We start from the raw sequence: 16946 nt of genomic DNA on the forward strand, positions 1-16946 counted from the left end.
TATGGGGGTGCCCCTCGCCCTCCCACACCGTGTCCTCCCTATGTCGTTCCCCCCCGTCCTCCCCAGATTTCGCCGGCTGTGCCACTACATCGTCAACCTGCGGTACTTCGAGATGTGCATCCTGATGGTCATCGCCATGAGCAGCATCGCTTTGGCCGCTGAGGACCCCGTGCAGCCCAACGCCCCCCGCAACAACGTGAGCCCCACCCCGTCCCCCCCCGTGCCCCCCCCACAGACGGGCAAATGGGGACCCCCGGGGGCTGTCGGGGTGGGGGGGGTGGGGGTGGCAGCCCTGAACCCCCTCCTCACAGTGCTGCTTTGCCCCAGAAGAGCAGCCAGGGGTCTGCCAAAACGGGGTGTCCCCCCGTCTTTGTCCTGCCTCTGAGACGCCGGGGAACAAGGGGGGGGGGGCATTGCAAGGGGGTCCCACAGCCTTGGAGAGCTGGGGGGGTCTTGGGGTGCCAGGAGGGGGTCATGCAGCCCAGGGGTGCCGGGGGAGGGTCTCAGGGTGCCTGGAGGGTGCTGGGGGGTTCCAGGGTGCCAGGGGGGTCCTGGGGTGTCGGGGGGGGGTCTCGGGGTGCCAGAGGGACCCCGGGCATCTCCCCCCACCCCACGTCCTCCCCCCCCTCCAGGTCCTGCGCTACTTCGACTACGTCTTCACGGGCGTCTTCACCTTCGAGATGGTGATCAAGGTGAGCGGGGGGGGGTTCCGTGGGGTAGGGGGGCCCCCCCGGTGCCCCCTCACCCCCCCCCCTTGCCCCCCCACAGATGGTGGATTTGGGGCTGGTGCTTCACCAAGGTGCCTATTTCCGGGACCTGTGGAACATTCTGGACTTCATCGTGGTCAGCGGGGCGCTGGTGGCCTTCGCCTTCACGTGAGTCCCCCCTTGGGGACATGGGGGGGGGAAGGGGGGGGCGGGGGCACATCTGGGTCCCCCCCACACTTGGAGGGTGGCACCGGGGAGGGGAACAAGGGGATGGTGGGGAAGGGATGGAGGTGGCGGGGTCTCGCCTCTCCCAGTGCCTCCCAGTGCCTCCCAGTGGGGTGGTCCCAGCCCCACCGGGGTCCGTCCCGCTGCCCGGCTGTCCGTGCTCTGCTGTGTCGCTTGACGTCCGTCCTCGGCCGCTTGCCCACCGCGCTGTGTCGTCCTGTCACCGTCCCGGTGTCCCCACGTCCTGGCAGTGCCGGCCCCGTGTCCCCGGGCAGGATCAGGCCCGTGGGAAAACCCCCGAGCAGCGAGCGGGGCTGCAGCAAACCCTAAATAAAGATTGAGGAATCCCCTACCAAAGGATGAGCCGCCTCTTGGAAAGGGATGAGGAACCTTCTAGTAAGGGATGAGGGATCTCCTGGATGGGGATGAGCATCCCCCGAGTGACTGAGCACCCTTAAACCAAAGGCTGAGCATCCCCCAAGTAATTTGAGCGTCCCCCCCCCCAAAAAAAAGGGCGAGCACCACCCGAATGATCTCGAGCATCCCCCAGGTAGAGGACGAGCATCCCCCGAGTGAACTGAGCATCCCCCAAATAAAGGCTGAGCATCCCCCGAGTAATTGAGCATCCCCCCCAAAAAAAAAGGGTGAGCACCCCCCAAAATAAAGCCTGAACAGCCCCGGAGTGACCCAATTAAAGATGATCACTCCCCCGAGTAATTGAGCATCCTTAAAGTAAGGGGTGAGCATCCCCCCAGGTAACTGAGTGTCCCCCCAAGTAAGGGGTGAGTAACGCCCCCCGGTACCTCCCGGGAAGCCGCGATCCCCCCGTGACCCCCCCCAGCCTCCCGCTGGGAAGCGGCCGGCGGGGCCGGGGGGGCGGCAGGCGCGGGGGGGCGGGGGCCGGGGTCTCACCGTGCCTTGTCTCTCCCCTTCCTCTGCCACCGGCCGCAGGAGCAGCTCACGGTAAAGTCTTTCTGCCTTCGTCTCCCGCTCCCCCCCCCCCCCCCATCTCTGTCCTCGTGCTCTCCTCGTGCTCATGGTCGCGCCTCGCTCCCCCCACCCCCCCCCCAAATCCCCCTTGCATCCCGCCCGCCAAAAGCAGCGCTGTGGGAAACGCGCCAGGGTCTCCCTGACATGTGATGAGTTGCGGGGGGGTCTCAGCCTTGAGCCCTGCCCCTGTGCCTGCTCGGCCGGGGAGGGGACGGGGGTCGCCGCCGGGGAGAGGAGGGGACGGGACCACCTGTGGCCGTATCGGGGTGCCCCGAGCCGCCACGCCGGGGGCCCCACGTCTCCCCATACCCCCCGCCCCGACCTGCAGCGGCAGCAGCAAGGGGAAGGACATCAATACCATCAAGTCCCTCCGCGTCCTCCGTGTCCTCCGGCCCCTGAAGACCATCAAGAGGCTGCCCAAGCTCAAGGTGGGCGAGGGGGGCGGGTGGGGAGGGGGCTTCACTCCCCACCCCAGCCGACACCGACCCCCCCCCCTCCCCGGTCCCCGTCCCCAGGCCGTCTTCGACTGCGTGGTGAACTCCCTGAAGAACGTCCTCAACATCCTCATCGTCTACATGCTCTTCATGTTCATCTTCGCCGTGGTGGCCGTCCAGCTCTTCAAGGGCAAGTTCTTCTACTGCACCGACGAGTCCAAGGAGTTCGAGAAGGACTGCAGGTACGGCCCGGCCGGGCAGGGGTCCGCCACCCCCCCCGGCCCCGTCCCACCGCCCCCTCCCCTGCCAGGGGGGAGTACCTGGTCTACGAGAAGGACAACGAGGTGAAGGCGCAGAAGCGGGAGTGGAAGAAGTACGAGTTTCACTACGACAACGTCCTCTGGGCGCTGCTCACCCTCTTCACCGTCTCCACCGGCGAGGGATGGCCGCAGTAAGTGCATGGGGATGGGGGGGACGTGGGGACGGACACACCGGGACCCCCCACCCCGTCCCGTCCCTGCCCTCGCCCCACCGCAGGGTCCTCAAGCACTCGGTGGACGCCACCTACGAGAACCAGGGCCCCAGCCCCGGCTACCGCATGGAGATGTCCATCTTCTACGTGGTCTACTTCGTGGTCTTCCCCTTCTTTTTCGTCAACATCTTCGTGGCTTTGATCATCATCACCTTCCAGGAGCAGGGGGACAAGATGATGGAGGAGTACAGCCTGGAGAAGAACGAGGTGCCACCTCCGGACTCTCCCCAACCCCGCGCCTTTCGGGAAGCCCCCGGCCGGGCTGGGAGGGGGTCGGTGACACCCACCCTGTTGTGTGCCCCCCCTGCAGAGAGCCTGCATCGACTTTGCCATCAGCGCCAAGCCCCTGACGCGGCACATGCCGCAGAACCGGCAGAGCTTCCAGTACCGCATGTGGCAGTTCGTGGTGTCGCCGCCCTTCGAGTACACCATCATGGCCATGATCGCCCTCAACACCATCGTCCTCATGATGAAGGTCGGCGGGGAGGGGCTGGGGGTCCTGGGGAGCCCCTCTGGGTCAGGCCATCCCTGTCCCCTTGGGGGCTGTCCTCAGCCCCCGGCACCCACGTGCGTGCCCCCCCTTGGTCCTGTCCTCTGGGGTTTGTCCTTCTCCCAGGGGACTTTTTCCCTGTCCCCAGGACCTGTCCTGTCCCCCTGGATCCATCCTACCCCCTCCCCCCCCCAGGATGCACCCCTGTCCCCCCCCCAGCAGCTGTCCCTGTCCCCATCCTCCGCACTGTCCCCCCAGTTCTACGACGCCTCGGACGCCTACGAGAACGTGCTGAAGATGTTCAACAACGTCTTCACCTCCCTCTTCTCCCTCGAGTGTCTCCTGAAGATCATGGCCTTCGGCGTGCTGGTACGTGCCACCGCGTGCCGGGGACCACAGGGGACCACAGGGGACCGGTGCCACGCGTCCATCCCCGGGGCATCCCGCACCGCGCTGGCAGGACGCCGGGAGCCGGTGTACGGGTACCGGAGGGATCCGGGGGAGGCAGTGTGTGGGTAACTGGGATGCAGGGAGCCGGTGCACCGGTACCCACGGGATGCGGGGAGCCGGTGGGTGGGTAACCGTGGGGCACCGGTATCCGGCATGCCGGCGGCGGCACCGCTGCCCCGTGTCCCTCGTCCCCTTCCCTGCGCAGAATTACTTCCGCGACGCCTGGAACGTCTTCGACTTCGTGACGGTGCTGGGCAGCATCACCGACATCCTGGTGACGGAGTTCGGGGTAGGTGGGAGCCGCCGACGACCCGGTGGCGCCGTGGCCGGGCCCCGCTGGCCCCCACTCACCCCTGTGTGTGTCCGTGTGTCCCCCCCCCCCAGAACAACTTCATCAACCTCAGCTTCCTGCGGCTCTTCCGGGCGGCGCGGCTCATCAAGCTGCTGCGCCAGGGCTACACCATCCGCATCCTGCTCTGGACCTTCGTCCAGTCCTTCAAGGTGCCCCCCCGACACCCCCCTCCCCAAAACCCGCGTGTGCCCCTCCTCCGGCCATCCCCACCCGGGGGCCGCATCCAGCCCCGGCACGGCGTGACCGGCCCCGCTCCGCCCCCAGGCGCTGCCCTACGTCTGCCTGCTCATCGCCATGCTCTTCTTCATCTACGCCATCATCGGGATGCAGGTGAGACCCCCCCCGCCCCCCCCCCCGGCCCCTCGCCCCACTCCCCCCACCCCCCATCAGCCATCGCAACCCCCTCTCCCTCAGGTTTTCGGCAACATCGGCATCGAGGAGGAGGACGACGAGTCGGCCATCACCCAACACAACAACTTCCGCACCTTCTTCCAGGCCCTCATGCTCCTCTTCCGGTGGGTGTCCCCATGTCACCGTCCCGCTGCCACCCAGGGCACCCAGTGCCACGCCAGCGTGTCCCCATGTCACCACCCCACTGCCACCCAGGGCACCCAGTGCCACACCAGCGTGTCCCCATGTCACCGTCCCGCTGCCATCCAGGGCACCCAGTGCCACACCAGTGTGTCCCCATGTCACTGTCACAGTGCCACATGGGGCACCCAGTGCCACGCCAGCGTGTCCCCATGTCACCATCCCAGTGCCACACCAGCGTGTCCCCATGTCACCGTCCCGCTGCCACCCAGGGCACCCAGTGCCACACCAGCGTGTCCCCATGTCACTGTCCCAGTGCCGCCAGGGGCACCCAGTGCCACACCAGCGTGTCCCCATGTCACCGTCCCAGTGCCACACCAGCGTGTCCCCATGTCACCGTCCCGCTGCCATCCAGGGCACCCAGTGCCACACCAGCGTGTCCCCATGTCACCGTCCCGCTGCCACCCAGGGCACCCAGTGCCACGCCAGTGTGTCCCCATGTCACCGTCCCGCTGCCACCCAGGGCACCCAGTGCCACGCCAGTGTGTCCCCATGTCACTGTCCCACTGCTGCCGGGGGCACCCAGTGCCACACCAGTGTGTCCCCATGTCACCACCCCGCTGCCACCCAGGGCACCCAGTGCCACGCCAGCGTGTCCCCATGTCACTGTCCCACTGCCACCGGGGGCACCCAGTGCCACGCCAGCGTGTCCCCATGTCACCGTCCCAGTGCCACGCCAGCGTGTCCCCATGTCACTGTCCCAGTGCCGCCGGGGGCACCCAGTGCCACACCAGCGTGTCCCTGCGGCATGGTCCTGGTGCCACCAGGGGCACCTGATGCCATGCCACTGCGTCCCCTCAGCACGATGCCCGTGCCACCCGGGGTACCCAGTGCCGTGCTGGCACGTCCCCCCTGCACGGACCCGGTGTCATCCGCGACACCCAGTGCCACACCAGTGCGTCCCCCCTGCCTGGCCCCCTCCCCAGCCGGGGTCACCCGCCGGGGTCACCCCATGTCACTGTCCCCCCCCCGCCGCAGGAGTGCCACCGGGGAGGCCTGGCACGAGATCATGCTGTCCTGCCTCAGCGGGAAGCCCTGCGACCAGAACTCGGGCATCAAGGAGGACGAGTGCGGCAACGAGTTCGCCTACTTCTACTTTGTCTCCTTCATCTTCCTCTGCTCCTTCCTGGTGAGCCCCCAGGGGTGGGGGGGGTGGGGGGTGTGCAGGGAGGGGGGACAGATGGACAGACCCCTGCCCGGGCCCCCCCCTGCCCTGACACCCCACTCCTTTACTCCCCCCCCCCCCCCCCAAAGATGCTGAACCTCTTCGTCGCCGTCATCATGGACAACTTCGAGTACCTGACGCGCGACTCCTCCATCCTGGGCCCCCACCACCTGGACGAGTATGTCCGCGTCTGGGCTGAGTACGACCCCGCCGCCTGGTAAGGACCCCCCCGCCGTTGGGGGGGTGGTCGTGGGGGGGGTGTGTGTGGTGGGGGGTACCCCAGACACCGGGGTCCCCTCTCAGCGCCGGGGCGCAGTGGTTCCCGGGGGCTTGGCTGGCCGGACCGTGTGTGTCCCCCCCTCCCCAAGCCGTGCAGTGGGGTCCGGGGGGGGGCACAGAAGGTGCCCATGAGCCCCCCCCGGGTCCTATGGGGCCATTGGTCCTGGTGTCCCCCCGTGGGGAGGTGTCTCCCCCCGGGGAGGTGTCCCCCCCAGGGGCTGTGCCCCCCCCTGAGGGGGTGTCCCCCAAGTTTGCCGTCCCCACACAGCCGTGGGGGGGGCCCGCCCCCCCCGGTGCGGCGCTGATTAACCTGTCCTCTCTCAATTATAGGTGTTTGGCCGCCGGATTTCCCCCTCTTGCCCCCACCCCGGCCCCCACCCCCCCCCAGCACAGGGCAAAGGGCCTCAGTCAGACCTGGGGGGGGGTCCCACCGGGTGCTGGAGGGTCCCTGCTATGTCCTGGGGGGGGGGTGGGAGGGGGGGTGTCTCTGCTGTGTCCCAGCGTCCCCCGTGATGCTGTGGGGGGCTGCACATCATGGGGGGCGTCCCGTGATGCTCTGCCGGCTCCTCAGTGCCCTGTACTGGGCTGGACTGGTCCATACTGGGATCAGCGGGGATGGAGCCGGGGTGGGGCTGCAATTCTTCCCCCCCCCCCCAAATATTGCAACCAAGCGGCGCCAACCCCCCCCTCCCCCCCCCCCCCCCCATCCCGGTGCAGGAGGACATCGAGGGGGAATCCCATTCCTCCCTCAGCCCCTATTCCTCCCCCGGAGCCGAGGGGGGGGGGGGGGAGGGGGAGGTGTGTCCGTGCCTCAGTTTCCCCGGGCGCGTCCGCGGGCACCGCGTGTCTCCGGCGTCCGCACTAACCACCCCCCTGTATTCTTCTTGCAGTGGCCGCATTCATTATAAGGATATGTACAGTTTATTACGCGTAATATCTCCCCCATTGGGCTTAGGCAAGAAATGCCCTCATAGGGTTGCTTGCAAGGTTTGACTTACACTAAAAACCTGCTGAGCATCAACGGAATGAATGTCGCTTATGGTTTCTCGGATATATATATGATATCTATATATATATATATACACAGACACGTCCCGCACAACCCCCCAGGGGGGCCGGCACCAGCCCCCCCCCTTCCTCCCCCCCATGGCGCGTCGCATGGAGCCCCCCCCCCCCCCTCTCTCCAGTCCCTGCCCAGCTCTGCTTGCTGCGCCCCGCGGCCCCCGGCCAGCGCGGCCGGACCCCCAAAAACGCCGCGGGGCTGCATGGGCACCGGCCATCGCCTTCCTCCTTTCCTCCTCCTCCTCCTCCTCCGCGGGGCCCCGGGCTGCGGCCGGCCGGGTTTAAACCTCTTTCTTTTTTTTTTTTTTTTAATTTTTTTTTTCCCCTTATTGTTTTGTTGTTTTTTTTTTTTTAATATTATAATTCTTTTTATTTATTTATTTATTTATTTTTCTCCGCGTCTCTCTGTCTCTCTCGCCTCTCTTTTTTTTTTTTTTTTTTTTTTTTTCCTCTCTCTCCTTTTTCTGTCCGATGTCTCTTCCTTCTTGTTCTCTCCGCTCCCAGGGGCCGGCTGACTTTCATGGACATGTATGAAATGCTGAGACATATGTCCCCTCCCCTGGGTTTAGGCAAGAAATGCCCACCCCGTGTGGCTTATAAGGTAGAATACCTCTTCCCACCAGAGCGAAGCCCCCCCAAAGCCGTGCCGGTTCCCACCAGCGGCACCGACTCAGCCCGGCCGATGCTTTTTCTCGGCTGCTTTTTTTTGTTTTGTTTTGGTGGGTTTTTTGGGTTGGTTTTTTTTTTTTTTTGTATTTGTTTTCTTTTTTTTTTTTTTTTTGTTGTTGTTTTTCTCCTCCTGCGGCGAGCCCTGACCGCTGAGCCTCTGCGCGTCCCCCCCAGGACGGGCTGGGTAAGATCCGCCGCCCGAGGACCGTGTGCCCCCCACCACCTCCCTGCCCGCCGCGGGCTGGAGGTTGGGGCCGGACCCCCCCACCCCCCGGGACCCCCTATTTGGGGACACCCATGGGGCTCAGCCAGCCCCCCCCCCAAACCCCTCTTTGGGGAACTGATCTCCACTCGACTCTGCCATCCCCCCCCCCAGAGGCCCTATTTGGGGACCCCCATGGGGCTTGGCCAACCCCCCCATCCTCCCGGAGTCCCTGTTTGGGAGTCCCCCTTGGGTCTTGGCCAGGCCCCCCCCAGAAGCCCCTATTTGGGGACCCCCACTAGACTCTGCCATCCCCCCCCCAAGCCCCTATTTGGGGACCCCAATGGGGCTCAGCCAGCCCCCCCCCCCGAACCTCCTATCTGGGGACCCCCCCCCGGGTTCAGCCAGCGCTGCCGCCCCGATATTGGGGGTCCCCTGTGGGGCTCAAGGACCCCTCACCAGAGCAGCATTTTTAGGGACCCCCCATGAGGCTCGCCCCCCCCCCCCGGGGCTCACCTTTTGCCCCCCCCTTCTCCCCCACCCCCCCATCCTTACAGCCTCCCCCCCCCCCCATCCCACCTCCCCCCCCGGCAGTGAGCCCCCCCGTCCCCCCGTCCCCGTCCCCCCCCGGCTGCTGCACTGCCCGCGACCCCCCCCCCAGCTGCGGGGGCTATGGGGTGCTCGGAAGCTGCATCGTGTTGGGGGGGGGTTACCCGGGCACCAGGGGGGGTTCGTGGGGACCCCGCGTCTCTGTGCCTCAGTTTCCCCATCAGCATTGCTCGCTCCCCTGCCCTGCTGCTCTGCACCCCCACATCCCCCCCACCCCGGGGGCTGCATGGCGGGGGGGGGGTGTCCCTGCCCTTTTTTTTTTGGGGGGGGGGACACAACACTTTCCACCACCAGCTTGGCACTGGGAGCTAGTGGGGGGGGGCACGGGGCACCGTGGGGCTGAGGCCTGGCAAACTCATCGCTTCTCCCCCCACCCCCAGGGCAGGCACGTCTCCCTGGACCCCCCCGCACCCCACCCCCACCCCACCCCCCCCAGGGATGCCGGTTTGCACCCAGAGAAGCCCCCGGCCGCCCCCCCCAGGAGCAAAGCCGGGGTGTCCCGTCCCCCCACTGCATGTGCTGCCCGCTGCATGCGCTGCCCCCCACCCAGCACGCCGGGGGTCCCGCTTGGCCGTGCCCCCCACCCCGGGCATCTTGCGGGGATCCGGGGGCCGCGGCCTGGGGAGAAGGCGGGGGGCCGTTTTTTTTTTTGGGGGGGTGGGGGGTGGGGGGTGTCTCAGGGGTGGGGGGGGTGTGCCTCAGTTTCCCCAGTGGCTGTGGGGCGGCCCCCCCACCTTCTCGCCAGCCCCCCGGGCACGGTGGGAGGGGGTCGTGGCTGATGCCCCCCCTCCCCTCCCCCCCCCCCCTTCCCGTGCTCTGCTCAACCCCCGCAGCGGCTGCTCCGCATGGACCTGCCGGTGGCCGACGACAACACGGTGCACTTCAACTCCACTCTCATGGCCCTGATCCGCACCGCCCTCGACATCAAGATCGCCAAAGGCACGGGGGGGGGGGGGGGGGGGAACACGGACCGGGGGGGGGGACGACACGGGCACCCCAGTGGGAGGGGGAGTGGGGTCCTCCAGGGGACCGGGATGGGCACCGTGGGGACACAGCAGCCGTGGGGGGGACAGGGGCCATGACGGGTTGGGTACCGGGATGCTGGAGGGATGGGGATGGGGATGAGGGGGACAGAGGGAGGGGGATCCCGGAGGGATGGGGATGGGGGTGGGGGTGGGGACTCCGGGGGTACGGGGATCCCGAAGGGATTGGGACAAGGATGGGGGGTACAGGGATACGGGGATCCCAGAGGGATAGGCACAGGGACTCCGGGGGTATGGGGATCCCGGAGATTTGGGGATGAAGACCTGAGGGAATGTGGCCCAAGACCCCGGGGGGGACAGGGAGCCTGGGGGCACGGGGACAGGCGTCCCTTGGGTGACAGGGACAGGGATGGGGTCCCTGGGGGTGGAGGGGACAAGAACCGGGAGCCTGGGGATGGCGGTCCCTGGGGACGGGGCAAAAGGGGGGACGTCAGGGGACAGGGGGTCCAAGGGGACGGGCCCATGGGGCAGTGGCAGGGCGGGAGCGTCCCTGGAGGGGACAGGGAGGTCCCCATGGGGGTGGGGGTGGCGGGGGGTCCCCGAGGGGGGCCGGGGCGCTCAGCCCTCTCTCCGCAGGGGGAGCCGACAAGCAGCAGATGGACGCGGAGCTCCGCAAGGAGATGATCGCCATCTGGCCCAACCTCTCCCCCAAAAACCTGGACCTGCTCGTCACCCCCCACAAGTGTAAGGGACCGTCCCTGCCATCCCCATCCCCGTCCCCGTCCCCGTCCCCTCTCACCCTCTGCGCCCACAGCCACCGACCTGACGGTGGGGAAGATCTACGCCGCGATGATGATCATGGAGTACTACCGGCAGAGCAAAGCCAAGAAGCTGCAGGCCATGCGGGAGGAGCAGGTGGGGGCAGCACCCCAAACCTGTCCCCTCCCCGTGGCCCTGCGGTGTCCCCAGCCCAGCCCTGTCCCCTCCCCACGTCCCTCCGGGGTCCCGTCCCAGCCCCATCCTCTCCTCTGCCACCTCCCACATCCCCAGCCCGGTCTTGTCCCTTTCCCGGTCCCCTCCGGTGTCCCCATCCCAGCCCCAAGGGTCCCTCCGGTGTCCCCATTCCAGCTCTGTCCCCTCCCCTGCCACCTCCAGTGTCCCCATCCCAGCCCTGTCCCCTTCACAAGTCCCTCCAGCGTCCCCATCCCCTCCCCATATCCCCATCCCCATCCCCGACTGTCCCTGCTCCGTCCCCTCCCCGTGTCCCCGATGTCCCAGCCCCGTACCCCCTCCGTGCGGTGTCCCCGCCACGTCCGCAGCCGCTCTCCTGTCCCCGCAGAACCGGACGCCGCTGATGTTCCAGCGCATGGAGCCGCCGTCCCCCACGCAGGAGGGGACCCCGGGGCCGGATGCGGTGCCCACGGCTGAGCCGTAAGTGCCGCGGGCCCCATCCTGACCCCCCCCGCCCCTATGCCGGGCAGCGGGGAGGGGGCTGAGCCGCCTGTGCCCCCCCCCAGGGCCACGCGTGACGGGGGGCTGAAGGAGAGCCAGTCCTGGGTCACCCAGCGCGCCCAAGAGATGTTCCAGAAAACGGGGACCTGGAGCCCTGAGCGGGGGCACCCCGAGGACGTCCCCAACAGCCGCCCCAACTCCCAGGTGAGGGGCTGTGCCACCCCGGGGGGTCCCCCGAGCACCAGCCGGCCCCATGTCCCTCCATTCCCGTGTCCCCAGGGGTCCCCTGAGCCCCTTCTCCCCCATCTCCATCAATCCCCTGTGTCCTGGGGGTCCCCCGAGCCCCTTTTCCTCTGTGTCCCCCCATCCCCTGTGTCCCCTGGAGTCACCCGTGTCCCCACCAGCACATCCCTCCCCGTGTCCCCCAGTGCCTGTCGTCCCCCCCCACCCCCAAATCTGCACAGCACCCCATTGTGCCTGGGGGGGGGTGGGGTGGGGGAGATGTCCCTGGTTTCCGTGCCACCCCCACCCCCCCCTCCCCGTGCCTCAGTTTCCCCACCGGCGCCCCCGTCCCCCCGCAGCTGGTGGAGATGCGCGAGATGGCGAAGGACGGCTACTCCGACAGCGACTACCTGCCCATGGAGGGCCACGGCCGCGCCGCCTCCATGCCGCGGCTCCCCGCCGAAAACCAGGTGAGGGGACCCCTTCCGGGGTACCGCCAGCCACCGCCACGGCCCCACCGCCTGCGCCGGCCGAGGGGCACCCGGTACATCCATCCCCGTCCCCCCCGGGGACACCGGGGATGGTCCTCAGGCTCGGCATCGCCGTCGCCCCCCTGCAGCCCCCTCCCACGCTGCTGTGGCCACTGACGCTTTAACTTGGGGGGGGTGGGGGGTGGCTTGGGGGGTGGCTGGGACGCCTGGTGTGCGCTGTGGTGGCCGAGGGCAGTGTGGTGCCGGTGTGGTGTGATGCTGCTGACCCCCCCCCCCCCCCGATGGCAGGAGTGATGACCCCGTGTGTGCGGTGTCCCCCCCCCCAAATGGCTGCAGGTGCTGGTTCGGGGGCTTCGGGGGCTGGGGGGAGGCATGAGCATGGCGGCAGCGAGTAGGGGGGCTCGGGGGGAGGGGGGGGGCATGAAGCCGGGGGGGAGTTGCCACCTCCCCCCCCCTCGATCAGGGCCGTGGCCATGGGGCAGCCACGTGGCCACCGGTCCCCGTGTGGGGACGCTCCCGCATCCGCTCCAGCGCAGAGTCAACCCCATTCCGGCGCAGGCGCACATCGTCGTCCCCCCCCTCCCCGTGCCGTGAAGTGGGGGACCGTGGCCCCCCCCACCCCCCCCGATCCTCATGGACATGGATCGGCATCCTCTGCGCCAGCGGGTGCCACCAGCTTTGGGGGTGTCACCTCCTCCACGTGCCCCCCGGGGCTGGGGACAAGGGACAGGGACGGGGACAGGGATGCTCTGGCTGCTCTGCTCATTGCTGCTGCTCGCCCGGCCGCTGCTTGGCTGCCTGCGGGGTCACCCCGGTCCCGCTTTGCCCCGGACCCCCCCCGCCCCCCCCCGTCCCCGTGTTTACTCTGGTCTCTCTCTCTCTCCCGGCTCTGTGGGCACCGCCTGGGCTGGCTCTAGCAGAGGAGGAAGGTCCGACCCCGAGGGAATAACCTCAGTGTAGGTACCGCCGGGCCCCCCCAGAGCCCCCCCAGCTCCGCCTGCTCCTTCCCCGGCCCCCTACTCCCCTGCAGCCGCCCCACCAGCTCCCCTGCCCTCTGCCTCCATCCATCCCTTCATCCCTCCCTCCATCCCTCTGTCCCTCCATCCATCCCTTCATCACTCCATCCCTCCCTCCCTCCATCCCTCCGTCCCTTCAGCCATCCCTCCATCCCTCCCTCCATCTGTCCGTCTGTCCCCCCCTCCCTCCATCCATCATTGCTCCCATCTCGCTGTCCCCTGCTCCAGCCACCCCTGTCCCATCAGCTCCTGCCCTTCATCACTCTCCTTTCACTGCTGCATCCCTCCCTCCGTCCCTCCCTGCTTCCCTCCATCCCTCCCTTCATCTCCACATCCCTCCCTGCATCCCTCCATCCCTCTGTCCATCCCTCCCTCCCTCCCTCCCTTCTCCTCTGTCCAGCCTTTAGTCATTCCTCTGTCCTTCCTTCTGTCCCTCCATCCTTCTGTCCCTCCGCCCCTCTGTTCCACTCTCCCTCCCTCCCGCTCTCTCTCTATCCTGTCTATCCTGTGCCACCCGCTCACCAGCCGCCTCCTGGCTCTTCCCTGTCCATCTGTCCATCCGTTCCCACTCCCTGTCCCCATTCCCCCTCTCTTTTGTCCCTCCCCTCCATGTCCCATCTCCTGGGCCACCTCAGGCCACCCAGACCCTTGTCGCCCCGTGTTCCAGCACCAGCGTGGCCAGCGAGAAGCAGCGTCCCTGTCCTTTTGTTCCCATCCCCTTCTCCCTGTCCCCTTGTCCCCATCCCCTTGTCCTTGTCCCCGTCCCTTTGTCCCTGTCCTCCCTCTCTCTCCCTCCCCGGTGGCCGGCGACACTCAGGGGACCCCGGCGGTGGCAGCACAGCTCAATGGTTAGAGCAGCATGGGGGTGGTGGTGTCTGTCCTGGGGGGGGCTGAGATGCTGCACTGGAGCGTGTCCGTTCCCAAGGCCATGGGGACACAGTCACGGGGGAAGGGGTGTCCCTCCCAGCCCCGCTGTGGGACCCCCAGCACGGAGGACAGCGGGTCAGCACCCATCAAGGCTGTGGCGACAGCGGGTGGCCCAGCGGGGCACGGCTCCAGTGGCTGCGGGAGGTGTGGGGACACCGGTCCCGGCTGCGGGAGCAGGTCCTGCATCTGCAGCGAGAGGGGAGCAGGGACGGGGGGACGGAGCTGGGGGGGCTACGGGTGGGGGGGGGCAGGACGAGGAGGGAGGAGAGAGGGGTGGTGGAGGGAGGGAGGCATGGATGGATGGATGGTTGGATGGATGGACAGTTGGATGGAGAGATGGATGGATGGACAGGTGGATGGCTGGATGGTTGGTTGGGTGGATGGATGGATGGATGGATGGATGGATGGGTGGATGGATGGATGGAGAGGTGGATGGATGGGTGGTTGGTTGGGTGGATGGATGGATGGATGGATGGATGGATGGATGGATGGATGGACGGTTGGTTGGTTGGAGAGGCGGATGGATGGAGGGATGGATGGCCGGAGGGATGAAGAGGCCAAATGGGCCAGCACACACAGGTAACTCTTCCCTTGAGCCCTGCCACCGCAGGAGCTACTCCCCCCCAGCCCCTCCGGGCTCCCCCGGACCGTCCCCGCTCTGCTCTCGCCCGCAGACCATCTCGGACGCCAGCCCCATGAAGCGGTCGGCCTCCATGCTGGGCCACCCGCGCGGCCGGGGCATCCGCCTGGACGACTACTCGCTGGAGCGCGTCATCCCCGAGGACGGCCAGCGGCACCACCAGCGCCGGCGGGAGCGCAGCCACCGCACCTCCGAGCGCTCCCTCAGCCGCTACACCGACGTGGACACAGGTGGGACCCCACGGTCCCCCTGTCCCCACCACCCCCTGGGCATCCCGTGGGTCACACCATCTCCTCCTGACCCAGCTGTCCCCAAGGCCACCACCTCTCCTCCTGCCCTGGGTGTCCCCTGGGCCACCCCATCACCTCCACCAGGTCCATCTCCTGCACCCCACGTCCCCTGGGCCACCCCATCATCTCCATCAGGTCCCCATCTCCTCCTGCACCCCATGTCCCCCAGGTGCCCCATGTCTCCCACTGCGTCCCCACCTCCTGCTGCCCCCCCATGTCCCCCTTGTCCCCCGCAGGGCTGGGCACGGACCTCAGCGTCACCACGCAGTCGGGCGACCTCCCGCCCAAGGACCGGGACCCGGAGCGGGGCCGAGCCAAGGACCGCAAGCACCGGCACCACCACCACCACCACCACCACCACCACGGCCCCGGGGACAAGGACCGCTGCCCCCCCGAGCGGCACGACTACGGGCGGCCCCGCTCCCGCGACCGACGCTGGTCCCGCTCCCCCAGCGAGGGACGGGACCACCCAGCCCCCCGGCAGGTGGGTGCCACCCTCCGCTCCCCCCTCCGCCTCTAGGCACCGCGGGGGGGGCTCAGGGACCCCCACCCATGGGGAGCAAGGGCTGCTCCCCCCCCCCCCCAGCCAGGTCCCCGGTGGTCTCTGGCTTGGGGTTCAACCAAAGACACCCCCCCCCATCTCTGGGACACCCACCAGTGCTGTCGAGGCTGTTGGGATCCCCCCCACGGGTCCGTGGCTGCTTGGGTGGGTGGGGGGTCCCAACTCCCCCCCTCACCACCCATCCCAGTTTGTACTGGTGGCATCCAGGATCCCAGTTACACCAGCAAAGCCTCCTCCAGTACCCCACCTTGGGGGGTCCGGCACGCAGAGGGAGGGCAATGGAATGGGGGGACACACAGGGGACACCCCCTCGGGGGGATCTGGGGGTGCGGGGGGGGGGGGGTGGCTGTCAGCTGCGACGACGCTTCAACCCCTCCAGATCCCCCCCCCCCCCGCTCTCGGTCCCCCCCCCCCCCGCCCATCCCTGCCCGCACAGAGCCACCTCGCTTGGCCCCCCCCGGTGCCCCCCAGCTGCTTTTTGGGGGGGGGCTGCCTTGATTCACCTCTCTGTTTCCCCATCGCTGTGCTTTGGCTGCGCTGTCACGGCGAGGGGTGGCCCAGGTAAGCGGCTCGGGGCCCCCCCCCACCGTCTGCTCCGGCCCCCCCCGGGCTCCAGCGAACCCCCCCCATGACCACACTGGAAAGTTTGGAATGAAGCTGCCCCCCCCCTCCCACCCTCCACACACCCCCTCCCATGAGGGGCACCGGACCCCCCGGCTGGTCCCTCCGTGGGGACATGCCACCCCCCCCCCCCCCAAGAGGAGCATCTTTGCTGCTCCAGACTCTTTTGGGGTGACGACCCCCCTATCTCTGGCCCCGCTGCACCCCCATACCCCGGAGGTACCTCCAGATGGGGCAGGAGCGGGACCACAGGGATCCCCCCCACCCCAGGGTTGGGGTGCAGCGAACCCCCCCCAGACCTGTACTGGGGTGTGTGGCCCCACGTGCCCGGAGTTGGGGTCCTGGGACCCCCCCAGCCCTGCTTTGGGGTGCACGGCTGCACTAAGCGCATCCGGGCCCTCCGCCCTTCCAGCCGGGGGTGGGGCCCCCCCATCAGGCCGGGGGGGCGCAGGGAGGGGGGGGGCACAGCCCCCCCCCTGGCCCTGCCGGGGTGACGGCATTGGGGTACACGGCCCTATGCCCCCGGATGGGTGCGGGGGGGGTGGGCCTCACCACCCCGGACTGGGGGGGGACACGGACCCCCCCACCCAAACACACCTGATAAGGCAGAGTGCCTGAATGGGGGTGATGTGTGTGTCCCCCCCCCCCGCACCCTCCGGCCGGACATCGGGGTGCACCGTCCCCACAGCCCCGGATCGGGCCCCCTCTGGTCCCGGACTGGGGTGCGCAGACCCCGGACCCCTGCAGGTAACGGATTGGGGGGGGGGGGGGGGCATGGTCCTACCCCCCCCCGCCCCCCCCAGGTAATGAATTGGCACCGATCCCACCCCACAGATCCCAGACTGGGGGGGGCGCGGTCCCCAAACCCCAGTGTGTGTCCCCCCCAGGTAACAGTTTGGGTGCCCCCCCCCCCCCCCCCCCGGGGGCCGACTCTTCCAAACTTCTCCAGCCCCCCCCCCCCCCCCCCAATCTTTCCCGGCTGCCC

General features: G+C 68.2%; 1 protein-coding gene across 1 annotated transcript in view; it reads left to right on the forward strand.

Moving 5' to 3' along the window:
* Positions 1-16708, forward strand: part of CACNA1A (calcium voltage-gated channel subunit alpha1 A) — a gene marked incomplete at both ends in the record, with an annotated part of 31497 nt that extends 14789 nt beyond the window's left edge. The window contains 26 exons of the mRNA XM_082496728.1: positions 67-196; positions 633-692; positions 769-875; positions 2251-2350; positions 2438-2598; positions 2667-2807; positions 2894-3095; positions 3199-3363; positions 3637-3747; positions 4034-4117; positions 4213-4329; positions 4445-4510; positions 4595-4695; positions 5750-5900; positions 6026-6153; positions 7782-7878; positions 9591-9696; positions 10377-10484; positions 10555-10655; positions 11080-11171; positions 11222-11396; positions 11774-11884; positions 12826-12861; positions 14523-14718; positions 15015-15262; positions 16650-16708. Of these exons, the coding sequence (XP_082352854.1) occupies positions 67-196; positions 633-692; positions 769-875; positions 2251-2350; positions 2438-2598; positions 2667-2807; positions 2894-3095; positions 3199-3363; positions 3637-3747; positions 4034-4117; positions 4213-4329; positions 4445-4510; positions 4595-4695; positions 5750-5900; positions 6026-6153; positions 7782-7878; positions 9591-9696; positions 10377-10484; positions 10555-10655; positions 11080-11171; positions 11222-11396; positions 11774-11884; positions 12826-12861; positions 14523-14718; positions 15015-15262; positions 16650-16708 (3153 nt within the window). The remainder of the gene's footprint in view (positions 1-66; positions 197-632; positions 693-768; positions 876-2250; positions 2351-2437; positions 2599-2666; positions 2808-2893; positions 3096-3198; positions 3364-3636; positions 3748-4033; positions 4118-4212; positions 4330-4444; positions 4511-4594; positions 4696-5749; positions 5901-6025; positions 6154-7781; positions 7879-9590; positions 9697-10376; positions 10485-10554; positions 10656-11079; positions 11172-11221; positions 11397-11773; positions 11885-12825; positions 12862-14522; positions 14719-15014; positions 15263-16649) is intronic.
* Positions 16709-16946: the final 238 nt, after the last annotated feature.

Source organism: Vanellus vanellus (genome assembly GCF_965231255.1).
Source record: "Vanellus vanellus genome assembly, chromosome: 30".
Classification (NCBI taxonomy): Eukaryota; Metazoa; Chordata; class Aves; order Charadriiformes; family Charadriidae; genus Vanellus; species Vanellus vanellus.